General features: G+C 39.1%; 1 protein-coding gene across 1 annotated transcript in view; it reads right to left on the minus strand.

The window, feature by feature from the left end:
- RP2 (RP2 activator of ARL3 GTPase) overlaps positions 1-16,667 on the minus strand; it is a 53,412-nt gene that overhangs the window by 19,764 nt on the left and 16,981 nt on the right. Inside the window, exon 2 of the mRNA XM_065916387.1 lies at positions 3,949-4,614. Within this exon, the coding sequence (XP_065772459.1) occupies positions 3,949-4,614 (666 nt within the window). The remainder of the gene's footprint in view (positions 1-3,948; positions 4,615-16,667) is intronic.

The following is a 16,667-nucleotide window of genomic DNA, read 5'->3' on the forward strand; positions in this document are numbered from 1 at the left end:
ACGTATACCTATGGCTGATTCTCGTTGAGGTTTGACAGAAAACAACAAAATTCTGTAAAGCAATTATCCTTCAATTAAAATTAAACAGATTTTTAAAAAATGCAAAGTTGACTCAACCAATTAAAGCCTATTGAGTTTTTAATCATAAAAGTAACAAATAATCTCAATATAGAACATTAAGAAAAAACAACAACAACAACAAAGAAATATCGACCAAACTGCCACTACTCAAAGATGCCACTGCTATAATAGGTACACCTTCTTTTTTGGGCCATGCCACATGGCTTGTGGGATCTTAAAAGTTCTCTAACCAGGGATCAAACCCATGCCCCCTGTAGTGGAAGCTCAGAGTCTTAACCACTGGACCACTCCACCAGGGAGGGCCTGGTATACTTCCTTTGACCCTTCCAGTTTTTGTTCCCCCATTACAGAAATAATACAGGTTTTATGTAAAATCCATAGAACTAAAAACAAGAAAACCCTGCTCTTAATCCACTTCCTAAGAAGAACTACAACTATTAACATTTTAGTATATATAACTTTCCAGACTTATCTACTTAAAAAAATTAGATACATAATATTCTACGAATTTTCACTTACTTAGTTGTGAACATTTTCCAACTATTCTACTATAAAATCAGTTTTAATGTTTGATAGTATTTCATTCTATGACTACATTATTCTATACCATTTCATCAAATTGGATTCAAACTCAAATCCTTTTTCAGAGCCCTCAATGTTGCCTCAGAAAAAAAAAGAAACACCCATTAAAAAAGTAGAAGAAAATTACATAAACATCACTGCCAGATGATGACTGCAAAGTTACTTAAAATATCAGAAACAATCCTACATCTGTTTCTAATTCCCTAGACTGCTCATTACCTCTCATTTTATAGTCAGACACATAAACTGACAAAAATAAGATGATTAATTCAAAATACCATTACCTAAAATCAAGTAATGAACTATGAAACTAGTATATCTAGATTGATATTTCACTGCAGACATGTGAAGAAACTGTTTCATGAAAATTCTACTTTTAAAGACTTGAAAGTAGCAGTAACTACCCAACTTAAATTATCCAATACTTTACTTGCCAGATGGTGCAGTCGTAAAGAACTAGCCTGCCAATGCAGAAGTAGGAGACGTGGGTTCAATCCCTGGATCGGGAAGATCCCCTAAAGGAATAAATGGCAACCTACTCCAGTGTTCTTGCCTGGACAATTTCATGGACAGAGGAGTCTGGTGGGCTACAGTCTATGGGGTCACAAAGAGTTGGACATGACTGAGCAACCAAACAACTCAAACTACTTTTACTTTATCCTATGCATATCTGTGATGAAGTTAAGAGCCAGCAGGAAATCTGATTTTTAGATGAGAAAACTGAGGCTCCCGTGATGCCATCCAACCATCTTGGATGACAGAGGACAAGATGGTTGGATGGCATCACTGACTCAATGGACATGAATTTGAGCAAACTCTGGGAGACAGTGAAGGACAGGGAAGCCTGGTGTGCTGTAGTCCATGGGGTCCCAAAGAGGTGGACATGACCAAGCGACTGAACAATGAGAATTTCTCTTGACTCCTATGGAATGTGTTTTCTGGTTTACCCAGTTTTTCTAGACTTTCTACTCTCTCAAGTTTTATCATTTCTATCTCAAAAAACTATTACAATAGCTTTAATTTATAAAAACAGTATGAAAAAAGTTCTGTGCTACTCCTAGGGTTTAACAAAACCAGAGCTAGCAATCACAGTTTTAGTCTAAGCTGTTTTAAGACATTTGTGTTATGATATGGAAAGACTCAAGTTTTATTTTTTCCATCTCAGCACTAACTAGCTTCTACACATATTTTCCAGGGAACTCTAGCTTCATTTTTTAAAAAAACTATGTAATCTCTCTCTTAATATGTAAGTCACTGGTCTTTCAGCATGTTGTGATACCCTGTTCACATGTACTTGGCATTTTCTTCTTTTTGCTCTCTTTATTGTGTGATTTCAGAATTAGGTTAGGATACTCTAGTCAAGAAGGTTTTTCCTTCTAGGCTGGAGGGTAGTATCTGCTTTGCCTTCACACACTCTTGGTCACATTTCTACTCCACCAGGCATTTATCAACTTTCCTTTACCTCTGAGGCAGCATAAGAGTATCATGCTTAAGGGTTAAGACTATGGTCTACAATGCCAAACTCCCTGGATTTAAATCATGGTTCTGCTACTTACCAGGGAGTGACCTCTTGCTGGTTACTTACTTTCTCTGTGACTCAATTTCTTATCAGTATAAAGAGGAACAATGGAACCTATTTCATAGGTTATTCTGAATTAAGTGAGTTAATTCACTTAAATACTATACAATAAACACTATATAAATGTTAGCTATCATTATTACTGTCATCATTTTTATTCTTGTTATTGTTGCATTTTTATTTCAGTTATTCTGTAATCCAGAAGGCTATATAAAGAACACAAATCTTCCTGGTCAGGTTACTTTCAAGTGCACACAACCTGTCATTTCACATATCAGATACCAAGTTAAAAGGTTAAGAATGTCTGATGACTCATGAAGAATGACAGTGTTTGCTTCGATGGCTGTTTTCTTTAAACATATTATACATTCTTTATGTCCTCTTTGAACTATCAACCAAAAAGGAGTTTAACCGGAATAATTACTTCTTTTGAAAACTGTATGTAGATTTTAAAAAAAAATCACCATACAGTATAATGAAAATGTTTATTTACCTCAGATGTTGGATTAACATGTGATTAGACAGCTCAAAGGCCAGAGCACTTTTTCTACATCTCACCAGATTCATAGCACATGTTTATCAGATTGGCATAATCAAAAAAGAAAATATCAAATTCTTAAGATTATACTTAGCTTCAGTTGTTTGGAAAACTGGACCTCAGATATACTTTGTAGATTTCAGACATGGGCTTTCTACATTGTGGAATGTATAAGCTACAGAGAAGCAATCACTTGTAGTTGTTGTTGTTGTTTTTTCTAAAACCATTCTTTTTGACAGAAGTGTTACAACATTAAAAAAAAAATCCATTCAAAAAGAGTTTTCTGTTCACCTCTCCATTTCTGGAAGTTTGATTTTCAAATTCAAAGAGACTTCCAGAAGAAAGTTTGATTAATGGATAATCAATACATCCTACTGCTGCCTCCCCATTGGAGCACCCACCAACCAGGAACTACTACTTCTGAAACCCCTAACCTCCAGATCCCCACTATTTCTCAAGTGAATTTTGCTACCCAAAGAACCCTTCTCTACTCCTGAATGCACTAAAAGCCCCTGATCATGAGCCTACAACCTCTGGTGTCCCAGCTGCCACCTCATTCTATCACACTAACTTCCTCTTCATGGCAATAGGGCAAAGTGAAGTAAGGAAAGTAATGTGGAGGTTGCTCTCACAGTCAAAACAAGCTCCAAAAGTTGAATTCCTAAATGTCTTTCCCACACGCTAAACAATTAAAAACTCTAGATAAATTTCCCCAGTAAGTAATTATAAAAGGTCATGCTTCACTTTGTAGTACTACTTTTGTGATAAAGAATGGAAATTCTTTGAGGGCAGATAATTTTGTCTGTGTATCTCTCCTCCCAGCATATATTACATTTCATCAGCTCTAAACTTCCAACAGTTGTAAGACACATTTCAGAGAAGCAAAACTGGAAAACAAAGGTATATTCTATAATCAATGAAATATGGTAACAGTAACTTCTACATAATGAGTGCTTAACGGATGCTTCATGAATTGAATTATGTTTTTAAAGTTTCTTTGGGAAAGTATTTGAGGCCTAGCTTCAGATAAATCCATAGTGGGCAGAGGGCTATAATTTAAGGATTGCTGTATTTCTAATAGCCAATTTGAAAAGAATGGATGTTCTCCAGAAAGTGGTTTGTTCCCATATAAGTGTATGTCTGTTTCGGTTCTCTCTCTTCTCCTTACCTCATCAATTAATTTTCTGGCATTTGCTATAGTATAATCGCCAGCAAATAATACCACTAGGCATGACTCATCACTGCTCTTCTGTCTCTGACCCCGGGACACTGGAACGATGCTTCTACTGGCTTCTGTGGAAACGCGGACAGCTTTGAGCTCTTCGGTAGTAGGTAGAGGAACATGGTCCTGAACGACAGCATCTTCCGGAAGAAGGCTCCAGTTGCGTTCTCCTGACACAGGTGTAAAGTCGTGAATGCTACTCCAGGTATTATTGAAGATACTGAGCCCTGCATCTTTGAACTGGAAAGCTAATTCAGGGTAGTACCATTGAAAACAGCTAAACTTGATATTCGTGGAAGACTCAATAATGGGCTGAGTGGCGCAGCACAAGAAGACTTCCAGCTTTCTACAGTCCCGCACACGAAACTGTTGGCAGGCTAATGCGCACTTACAATCTCTGCAATTCCGGAAAAACACGCTGCCTTTCACAGGTCCCAGAAAAATGACACAGTTAGTACAGTCATCAATAGTTACTGTAGCAGAGTGATCAAAAATATAGATGTTACAGTTCTCACAGTCTTGAATGAGAAATTGTTGTCCTGCCACTTTCCCAGGTAAGCGACCTACTGTTACATCCTTCAGTCCACTGAACATGTAGTCTTTCAGATCAACCTGTAGGAATAAAACACAGACATTCAGTATTATTAACATTATTCAGCAAACATTGTCTAGGTGTCAGGAACAATTTTTTTAATGCTAGAAGAGAGACTCAAGCCAGGTTTTAATGACCACTGTCTAGTGTTCAGAGCCCGGAGGCTCCAAGGTTTGCCAGCATGGGAATACACAAGTGGAAAGCCTAGGATCGTAAACACGGGGAGGCCTGCTCACCTTGCCAGCAGCGATACAAGCAAGTACAGAGCTAAGGACACACAGAAAACTGGAATCAGTCACCTTTACTCTCCCCAGCTGGGGTCTACACGCTCCTGGCTCCTTCCTAGGAGCCTCATAAATATAGGGAAAGAAAAAAGATCACAAATAATCACACAGAAGATTGTAGAGCCCTGACATACTCTGTCTCCAGGACACCTGCTTCCTGGGAAACATGTGGGTGGGGGTGATGGCACAAACGTTTCTTATAACCAGACCTGGCAGTTTCCTACACAGGGTTCCAGTGAACTTACATATGCTGAGTACCCAGTCCCCAAAGTAGAAAGCTACCTTTGGGTTCTAGTCATTAAAACCATGGGAGGAGGCCCATCAGTCCAATCTCTTGGTGGGGCAGCCAGGCACATCTACCCGTCTCTCAAACTGGTAGGTTCTGGCTAACCTAGTGGATACAGTGGGGAGACTAAGAGCCACAGGGCCTTTTATGATGCCCTAAACTGGGTAGGACTTATGAAGAAAATGGCCTTCCTAGCCCTTGGGAACTCAACTAGGATTCCCAGAAGACCTACTTCATTTGACATTCACTTGAAAGATTTTCAGAGCCCTAGATAGTGCCTAGAAGGGAAGGAACAATTTTTAATGATAAAATAGTACATTCCAACTCTTACTGACTTTGCAACATAGTGAGAAAATAAGCATGACAATTTTTTTAATAAATAAATAAAAGGCATGGGAGGGAAAAGGGAGAGGAAACTGTTATAGATAAAGAAAGGCTCAAGGACATACCAACCAAACAATGTGTGGACACTGCTGGATCCTGTTTCAATATATCAACTGTAAAAGTAATTTTTAGAAACAACTGGGGAAACTCTCATACATACACAAAACATAGTGGATGATATTAAGGAATATTTCAGCTTTGACCCATTTCTTTTTCTGATGCTTCACTTAAAAAAAAAACAACCAAATCTGTTTCTTTAAAACTTCTGAATTTGGAAATATACCCAGATTGGAATATGCTTCTCTTTTCTTCTATAAACTGATGTCTGGGGTCTTACTTTCTAAATCCCAACTGATTTCTGCAATGTGCTACAGAAAATGGAAGAACGTGAAGGCATAAGAGTCACTGTATGTTAGAATTTGTATCTACAAATTTGATTCAAACATTTATTAAGCTATTCCTACAATGTAATTTTTTCCCAAATTTCACCATTTCTAGCTTTAGGTATTTTAAACTAAAACCCACAGAATCTTTTAAACAGAATACCTGAAATCTGTCACATTATCTTTTGAATTTTAGCTGACTTCTCAAAATATAGTCATTAAAAGACCATTTTGATTTCTCCAAATTACTTTGAAATCTACTTGCACTGTCTTACCTCTTTGTGAATATTAAATTTCAAGCAAAACTATTCATGTACCAGAAACAGGTTCCCATAGGTATAGTACATCAAAAACTTCATTATTTACAAAGGAATAATTTAATCATCTTAATTATATGCAAAGTAGCTTAAAGTGACTTATTCAGTATTACACAATAAATGTTGTACTCATCCGGTTTTACACAATATACTAGAAGAAATACTGGTCTGTAGCATGAGGCAACAAAAGAGGCATCTCTTTTCCAGTCTCAATTTGGTCACCTACAAGCAACATGAATGAAAAAGTCACTTTAACTTTCTAGATCTTCAGTCACTCACCCATTCAGTCATCTGAGCACCCAATAAGAGCCAGACATTGTTTTAAGCACAAAAATGAATATGGTCAGTTTTTTCCATAAAAGAATTGAACACTAACTAAACAAATAATTTTAAAACAACCTGGCTAATGTTTAGGGGCGTCTGGGGGAGAAAGGATACATATATATGTATGGCTGAGTCCCTTCACTGTTCACCTGAAACCATCACAGCATCATTAACTGGTTATACTCCAATACAAAATAAAAAGTTAAAAATAAATAAATAAATTGGACATCTGAATTGGGGGGAAAAACAATAAAATAACATCGCTGGGTAATGAGAGATGCCCAGAATATTCTGGAAATACAGAGAAGCAACACCAGGGGCAGGGAAGGTAGGGGTATAAGACTTCTTGTTCAAAGTGAGAATGAATAAGCTGAAGTTCACCAGGTAAAAGGGATGGGAGTAAAGGCTCTCTCTTCCCTTATCAGGCAAAAATGAAAGAAATGAAACAAAATAAAACTCTTCAGGGAGTGTGAGGAAAACGGAAAGTGGTGTGGTGTTACCAGTGATACTGCAATGGCAGCAAATAAAGCTAGAGAGACAGGCAGGGGCCATATTATGAAACTTGGAAGTGATCTATGGGCAATAGGATACCACAGAAGGAGTTAAATAAGCAAAAATTTACATTTTAGGACGATTATTCTGGTAAGAATAAAGACAAGTGACATGGGGATTGAAGCTCAGTTCAGTTCAGTTGCTCAGTTGTGTCCAACTCTGCGACCCCATGAACCGAAGCATGCCAGGCCTCCCTGTCCATCACCAACTCCTGGAGTTTACCCAAACTCATGTCCATTGAGTCAGTGATGCCATCCAACCATCTCATCCTCTGTCGTCCACTTCTCCTCCTGCCTTCAATCTTTCCCAGCATCAGGGACTTTTCCAATGAACATCCATGACTGATCTCCTTTAGGATGGACTTGCTGGAACACCTTGCAGTCCAAGGGACTCTCAAGAGTCTTCTCCAACACCACAGTCCAAAAGCATCAATTCTTTGGTGCTCAGCTTTCTTTATAGTCCAACTCTCACAGCCATACATGACTACTGGAAAAACCATAGCCTTGACTAGACGGACCTTTGTTCACAAAGTAATGTCTCTGCTTTTTAATATGCTGTCTAGGTTGGTCATAACTTTCCTTCCAAGAAGTAAGCATCTTTTAATTTCATGGCTACAATCATCATCTGCAGTTATTTTGGAGCGCCCCAAAATAAAGTCAGCCACTGTTTCCACTGTTTCACCATCTATTTGCCATGAAGTGATGGGAACGAATGCCATGATCTTAGTTTTCTGAACGTTGAGCTTTAAGCCAACTTTTTCACTCTCTTCTTTCACTTTCATCAAGAGGTGCTTTAGTTCTTCTTCACTTTTTGCTATAAGGGTGGTGTCATCTGCATATCTGAGGTTATTGATATTTCTTCCGGCAATCTTGAGTCTAGCTTGTGCTTCATCCAGCCCAGTGTTTCTCATGATGTACTCTGCATATAGGTTAAATAAGCAGGATGACAATATACAGCCTTGACGTACTCCTTTCTGGTTTGGAACCAGTTTGTTGGTCCATGTCCAGTTCTAACTGTTGCTTCCTGACATGCATACAGATTTCTCAAGAGGTAGGTCAGGTGGTCTGTTATTCCCATCTCTTTCAGAATTTTCCACAGTTTATTGTGATCCACACAGTCAAAGGCTTTGGCATAGTCAATAAAGCAGAAATAGATGCTTTTCTGGAACTCTCTTGCTTTTTCCATGATCCAGCAGATGTTGGCAATTTGATCTCTGGTTCCTCTGCCTCTTCTAAATTCAGATTGAACATCTGGAAGTTCACGGTTCACATATTGCTGAAGCCTGGCTTGGAGAATTTTGAGCATTACTTTGCTAGCGTGTGAGATGAGTGCAATTGCGCAGTAGTTTGAGCATTCTTTGGCATTGCCTTTCCTTGTAACAGAAATGAAAACTGACCATTTCCAGTCCTGTGGCCACTGCTGAGTTTTCCAAATTTGCTGACATATTGAGTGCAGCACTTTCATAGCATCATCTTTTAGGATCTGAAATAGCTCAACTGGAATTCCATCACCTCCACTAGCTTTGTTCGTAGTGATACTTCCTAAGGCTCACTTGACTTCACATTCCAGGATGTCTGGCTCTAGGTGAGTGATCACACCATCATGATTATCTGGGTCATGAAGATCTTTTTTGTACAGTTCTTCTGTGTATTCTTGCCACCTCTTCTTAATATCTTCTGCTTCTGTTAGGTCTATACCATGTCTGTCCTTTATTGAGCCCATCTTTGCATGAAATGTGCCCTTGGTATCTCTAATTTTCTTGAAGAGATCTCCAGTCTTTCCCATTCTATTGTTTTACTCTATTTCTTTGCACTGATTGCTGAGGAAGTCTTTCTTATCTCTCCTTGCTATTCTTTGGAACTCTGCATTCAAATGGGTATATCTTTCCTTTTCTCCTTTGCTTTTTGCTTCTCTTCTTTTCACAGCTATTTGTAAGGCCTCCTCAGACAGCCATTTTGCTTTTTTGCATTTCTTTTTCTTAGGGATGCTCTTGATCCCTGTCTCCTGTACAATGTCACAAATCTCAGTCCGTAGTTCATCAGGCACTCTGTCTATCAGACCTAGTCCCTTAAATCTATTTCTCACTTCCACTGTATAATCATAAGAGATTGGAGAGATGGCTGCAGTCATCCAGAAAGGACTGGAACTAGATCAGTGGTTAGCAGGGAAGAGGAAGATAGGATGCATTTGAGAAATTGAGGAAGTAGAATCAGCAGATTTAGTAATTCAGTGGCTGTAGGAGATAAGGCAGAAGGATGAGTCAAACATGATTCCTAGCTCTCTAGTCTGGTATTTTTCAATCTTTTTGACTACAATCCACATTAGAACATTATCCAGCACAGCCCAGTACACGTATATATGAATATCTGTATACACATACCAATGAAATGAAAGTTTCACAAAATAACACTTATGCTTATTTTGTATTAAATCCCTATTATTTTCTATTATCCCACCCACAGGTTTGAAAAAACACTGCTCTGGTTTACGAGATTGGATGTTGGTGGTGCACGTAGCGCTAGTCATAAAGAATATGCCTGCAATGCAGGAGACATAAGAGACATGGGTTTGATCCCTGGGTGGGGAAGATCCCTGGAGAAGGGAATGGCAAACCACTCCAGTATTCTTGCCTAGAGAATCCCATGGACAAAGGATGCTGGTGGGCTATAGCCCACGGAATCACAAAGAGTTGGACATGACTGAAGTGACTTAGCATAGCACAGCACAATGTCACACACCAAAAAGAAAAAAAAAAGAAGAAAATACAAGAGGCAAAACAGGTTTAAAGTGGGAAGGGGTGTTCAAACAATTCCATTTCTAGGATTTTACAGGTGAGGCATATATATAAAGGTACAGTGCTCCAGTTTGGTCTCTACCAAGATACTGAACTAGCATAGTTGCTGGCTCCCAACTGCCCAAGATCAATCTCAAATGGACCAAGTAAGAAAAACACTAAGAAAAGGTGAAACAGATCACCAACCCAGATTGGATGCATGAGACAAGTGCTCGGGGCTGGTGCACTGGGAAGACCCAGAGGGATCGGGTGGAGAGGGAGGTGGGAGGGGGGATCGGGATGGGGAACACATGTAAATCCATGGCTGATTCATGTCAGTGTATGGCAAAAACCACTACAATACTGTAAAGTAATTAGCCTCCAACTAATAAAAATGGAAGAAAAAAAGGGGAAATGATGAAAAACCCCTGTGGTGGGTGTGAAAGATAAAATGGAAAAGAAACCTCAGATTTCTGCTCTTGCTTCTCCCCCTCCCAAATCTTGAGACAACAATGCTTCCCCTACACCTGCTGGGACTCAGACCGCTGGTCTAGATTTCCTTGGGAGCAAATTTGGGACAGAGTAAAAACCCTGTGCTGGTGAAGAGCTAAGAAAAATGGGTGGTGATTAACTTTGATAGTGGTTTAGGATCTCTCCAAATCCTCAGAACTAGCATATTAAAATCTAAGTAGTATTTTCTAATGCTGCTTCTCAAATATTGATTGGTCTATCAGATCACCGCCCCCCACCAAAAACATCTCCCCCCAAATCCCACAATTCTAGGAGATCCAGAATACACAATGAATAAGTTTGAGTTCTGCATCCAACTAGTATACTCATGTTTTCCTCTCAAGCACACATGGGAGATTTTTAAAAAATATCATGTACTAGTACTAGATCATAAAGAAAGTCTCTATTTTAAATAAAAGATAACCTAAAATATTTAGGATTAAATGTTAAAAAACCGTCTATGGAATGCACCAAAAATAGTGCTTATATAGCCACAATAAAAACTCTCAAATTAATGTATTAAATGTCCACCTTAAGAAATTAGACAATAAAAAGTAGAATAAACTGACTTTCTGTAGTAGAAGGAAATGAGATAAAAATAATACGAGACTACTGATTTAGAAATCAAATATACAGTAGAAAACATCAGCAAAGCCCCAAATAGGTGTTTGTTTGTTTGTTTGTTTTTTGCCGGGGGGAGTGGAATCTAAAAATCAGGCAACTTTCTGGCAAGAATGATGAAGGAAAAAGAACAAAAACACAAACAGTGGAAAGGGATGGGAATGTGGTCATGGAGCAGGATAATAGCATATTGATCTAGTCAGGAACATGCAAGAGTGGTTGAAGTTGGTTCTGCTTTAGGCCTTAAGCAGGATAAAAAACACTCTCTAGTCTTCAGCTTGTCTCTTGGCACCAGTCCACCTCCCACAGTAGGAATGAGAAGATCTAGAGTGCCACCAATAGGCTTGTTTGTTTTTTAAAATAAGAGCCCAGGAGTTGGCCTGTCTCTACCAAGGCCTCAAACTCTATGAGCAAGGGGAAATCTTCAAGCTTCAGTATGGTTACTCTTACTGTACCAGAAACTCCTTAAAATTTTTATGTAAAAGTTTGTGTGTATTTTCCTGGGGAATTGATTTGGGCTTCAAGATTTTGGACAAATTATCTTTGTGTAAGGCATAGACAGCAAATTCAAAAGTCTGCAAGCATATTTATCTCAGAATTAAGTAGGAAACAAACCACTGTTTGGATAAAGATAAAAATAAAACAGTTAAGACTTCCTAAAGGAATTCAGCTATTTTTTTGGCATGGGAAATGATTCATGATACATTCTAAACATACAGTATTTAACATGCAGAAATTTCAACTATATTAATTATAATAAATTATAATTAGTACTATATCACTAGTATAGTTAAGACTTGTTGCAAATGCAGAAAGAAAATCTATTCTTAACTTCAAAAATACTGAGCTGCTGTTTTAGGCTTGGGCTGTATTATGGACTGAATGTGTTGTCTCAAAATTCATGCCTTGAAGCTCTAATCCCTCAATGTGATGGTATTTGGAGGTGGGGACTCTGGAGGTAATTAGGTTTGTTTGGTGGTTTAGTCACTAAGTAGTGTCCGACTCTTGCAACCCCATGCACTGTAGCCTGCCAGGCTCCTCTGTCCATGGGATTTTCCAGGCAAGAATACTGGATTGGATTGCCATTTCCTTCTCCAGGGGATCTTCCTGGCCCAGGAATCGAACCCAGGTCTCCTGCATTGCAACCAGATTCTTTACCAGCTGAGCTATGAGGGAACCCCAATTAGGTTTAGAGGAGGTCATGAAGGAGGAGCCCTCAGGATGGGATTAATGCCCTTATAAGAACAGATGCAGGCAGGCACTGAAGAAAAGAAGGGCATGTGAGTACACAGGAAGATGGCAGCTGACTACAAGCAGGAAGAGGGCTTCACCAGTGAGAAATACAGAGCTCTTGGCACACTGCAAGCCCATTCAAATCCTTGCACTAAGAAACTTGACCACACTCTAGCAAGGCTTCTAGTAGCACAAGGCTATTAAAATGCCTGCCTGAGAAAGCTCAACCCTGCATGAACATTTACTATTTGTTCTAGCCAATATCTGATGATAGGCCCCTGAACTCCCTTTCTTAGAACATTTACTGAAAAGGGCTTACAATTGTGACTGTATTCCTTACTAGAAGTGTCTTTCTCAAGGACCTGAGAGCCATTGCTATGAAATATAATTATTAGGAAGGATAGGGCCTGTGTTTATCAGTCTCTGTGGGAAGATCTTAACTTCTAAACTGCCAGCTAACAAACATGGCTGGCCTATTCTCATTTACAAGGACCAACTTCGTAAGTTTTCACTTCTCTGACTCTACTGAGGCCCTGCTCTTCCCCCATCCCTCATTCTCTCTTGCTAAGTCACTTCAGTCGTGTCCGACTCTGTGCGACCCCATAGACGGCAGCCCACCAGGCTCCGCCGTCCCGGGGATTCTCCAGGGAAGAACAGTGGAGTGGGTTGCCATTTCCTTCTCTAATGCATGAAAGTGAAAAGTGAAAGTGAAGTCACTCAGTCATGTCTGACTCTTTGTGACCCCATGGACTGCAGCCTACCAGGCTCCTCCGTCCATGGGATTTTCCAGGTAAGAGTACTGGGGTGGGGTGCCATTGCCTTCTCCATCATTCTCTCTTAAATGGCTTAAATCACCTCTGCACAAATTGAAATGGAACTCAGCTGTTTCCCCTGTCAGGAGTTACTGAACAAGATCTGTTTTCACTGCTTTAATTAATGTCCAGCAGTATTTATCTCTGACACCAGACATTGGATCTGCTGGCACCTTGATCTTGTACCTCCCAGCCTCCAAAACTGTGCAAAATAAATCTCTGTTGTTTAAGCCACCCAGTCTATGGTATCTTGTTATAATGGCCCGAGTAGACTAAGGCTGGCTGCCATAAGAAAATAATACAGACTGGTTAAGTTAAACAACAGAAATTTATTTTCCACAATTCTGGAGGCTGAGAAGTACAAAATCAAGGTGCCACTGGAGTTGGTTTCTGGAGAGACCTCTCTTTTTGTCTTTTGGATGGTTCCTTTTTTGAACATGGTCTTTCCTGAGTGAGTGCAGGGTAAGCTTTCTGATGTCTCTTCTTATAAGAGCACTAATCCTGTCAGATCAGGGCCCCACCCTTATGACCTCATTTAACTTTATTTCCTTAGAGGCCCCATCTTCAAATAAAATCAACCATACTGGGAGTTAGGGTTTCAACATATGAATTTGGAGGTGGGGGTGGGGAACCACAATCAGTCTATAACAGCTGCCAATACTGAGGAATTAAATGGAATTTACTATTCTAAGTATTTCACTTGGACACTTCAGTTCTCACATTTCATTGAGAAATTAATCCTATAGCTAAAGAGTTCTATAGTATAAAATTATCTGGACTATAAACATGATCTACAAAAAAAGAAATTTAGGATTTATAATGCTGTACTTACTTTCTCAACAATTCCCGAAAGCTCTTCAAAACAAAAAGTGATAAACAACTTGAAGTTTAGTACCATAATACTTATTCAAAAGTTACTAGTCCTCAAAGTGCCCCAAATCACAAACACAAAAGTTCAAGTTTTTAAACTACTTTTTCACAAGAATTACTTATGAAATAAGCTTAGTTTAGTCCATATTTCTAACTACAATCTTTGAAACACAGTGGATATACTCTCAAAATCAAAGAAACATTTTAGGAATTGGAATTCCCCAGATACAGCTACTAAACAAAGTTAAGTATTATTTTCCTGACTGAAAACAAAAGTGAACATCTTATTTTTTACTGAGCAGTTATGGAAATTTATCATTATTATTCATCTCCACAGTTAAATTTCCATAGCAGTCTGAGATGAAATAATGGAATTTGTTAGTTTCAATGGAAATCTGGTCTTGGTAGAAGCTCAAAACAAGACTCAAGGGTATAAGAAGCACTACAAAGGTACCAGGCACCATTCTAAGTGCTTTATAATCATTCACTCAATCCTCATAAAAACCCCTATGAAGGTTGTGTACTATTGAGGCAGGCCTGGGACATGGGACCCTTTGCTGCAGTGCTGCAATGCTTGCACCTGGACACACTTCTCCTCCAGCAACAAAATACAAAGAAACAACATGGGACTAAAAATAACTGCATGCAAGCTCAGTTGGGGCAAATTCTGGACCCAAAAGACACAGAGACCAAAAAACTCAACTGCCACTTTTGAAAAACCTGCAGCAAAAACGGTATGTCAAGAGCAAAAACAGGGTACTGAAGCATGCCATCTGCACATGACACCACCTCATGGGGGCGCAAAACACCTAAGCTACCCCTCCAGCCTGACCCCTAGACACACTTCTACCCTCATCTCATATAAGGAACAAGCTTGCACCCACCCCCAGCAGGGAGCGAACAAGCAAGGGAATCTACTGTTCTTGCACCACCCCGTTGCTGCAGCAGGGGACCCAGTAAAGCCTTGCCTGAATTTCTTGTCTGTTGTTGTTCAGTCGCTCAGTCATGTCTGACTGTGAGTTCATGGATGCAACATGCCAGGCTTCCCTGTCCTTCACTATCTCCCAGAGTTTGCTCAAAATCATGTCCGTTGAATTGGTGATACTATCTAACTAACTCAACTTCTATCAGCCCCCTCTTCTGCCCTCTATCTTTCCTAGCATCAGGGTCTTTTCCAATGAGTTGACTCTGCATCAGGTGGTCAAAATATTGTAGCTTCAGATTTAGCATCAGTCCTTCAAATGAATATTCAGTGTTGATTTCCTTTAGGATTCACTGGTTTGATCTCCTTGCTGTCCAAGGGAATCTCAAGAGTCTTCTCCAGTAGCACAGTTGAAAAGCATCAATTCTTCAGGGCTCAGCCTTCTTTATGGTCTATCTCTCAAATCTGTTCTTGTCTGGACTCTAGTCAATTGCTATTGATTGGGGTAGGCCAAGAACCCCAGTCTATAACACTATTAATATAATTATCTCTATTTTACAGATGAGAAAATTGAAGTACCCAGAGGCTAAATAACTTGGCCAAGGTCACACAGTAAGTGCTTGCTTAAATTGAGACTCAGACTTAGGCAGTATGGCCCCTAAGTACATTTTCTTGGCTGCATCTTCAATTCAACCATATTCAAATAGAAACCAATGTTTACTATGTGAATAGATCAATGCAACAGAATAGAATTCAAAAATAGACTTATGTATATATTGACAAAAGTGCAAAACCAATTCACTAGAGAAAAGACAGTCTTTACAACAAATAGTGCTGGAACAATTAGACATCTATATGTAAAAAAATAAAAAGTATATCTGGGACTTTCCTGGTTCTCCAGTGGTTAGGACTCTACACTTCCACTGCAGGAGGCAAGGGTTTGATCCCTGGTTGGGACCTGAATGCTGCAAGGTGTGGTCAAAAAATAAAAAGCATCTCCCATATCTTGTATCATATTTAATAAATAACCAAAATGGATCAGAGAACCTAAATATAAAACCAAACTATAAACTTCTAAAAGAAAACAGATGAGAAAATCTTTATAATTTGATTAGGCAAAGATTTCCTAGATGTGAAACTAAACATGATTCATAAAAGAAAAAAGGGACTTCCCTAGTGGTATAGTGGCTGGGACTTCCCTCCCAGTGCAGGGGGCCTGAGTTTGATCCCTGGTCAGGGAACTGGATACCATGTGCCACAACTAAGATCTGGAGCAGTCAAGTAAATCAAATAAATATTAAAAACAGAAAAAATTGAAAATTGGACTTTTATCAAAATTGAAACTTTTGTTCTTCAAAATACATCAAGAGAAGACACCTCATTATTTGAGGGGAAAATATTTTCAAGACACACATGATAAGGGACTTGTATCCAGGATATGTTAAAAAAATTCTCAAAACTCAAAAATAAAACAATCCAGTAAAAAAAAAATGGACCAAAGATTTTAATAGACACTGCACCAAAGAAAATATAGAGATGGCAGATAAATAAGTGGGAAAATGCTCAACTTAATTAGTCATTTGTTGTTATTCAGTCACTCAGCTATGTCCGACTCTTTGCAACCCCATGGACTGCAGCATTCCAGGCTTCCCTTTCCATCACCAACTCCCAGAGCTTGCTCAAGCTCATGCCCATCGAGTCGGTGATGCCATCCAACCATCTCATCCTCTGTTGACCCGTTTTTCTCCTGCTTTCAATCCTTCCCAGCATTAGGGTCTTTTTCAATGAGTCAGCTCTTCACA

This window comes from Muntiacus reevesi, chromosome X (genome assembly GCF_963930625.1).
Source record: "Muntiacus reevesi chromosome X, mMunRee1.1, whole genome shotgun sequence".
Taxonomy (NCBI): domain Eukaryota; kingdom Metazoa; phylum Chordata; class Mammalia; order Artiodactyla; family Cervidae; genus Muntiacus; species Muntiacus reevesi.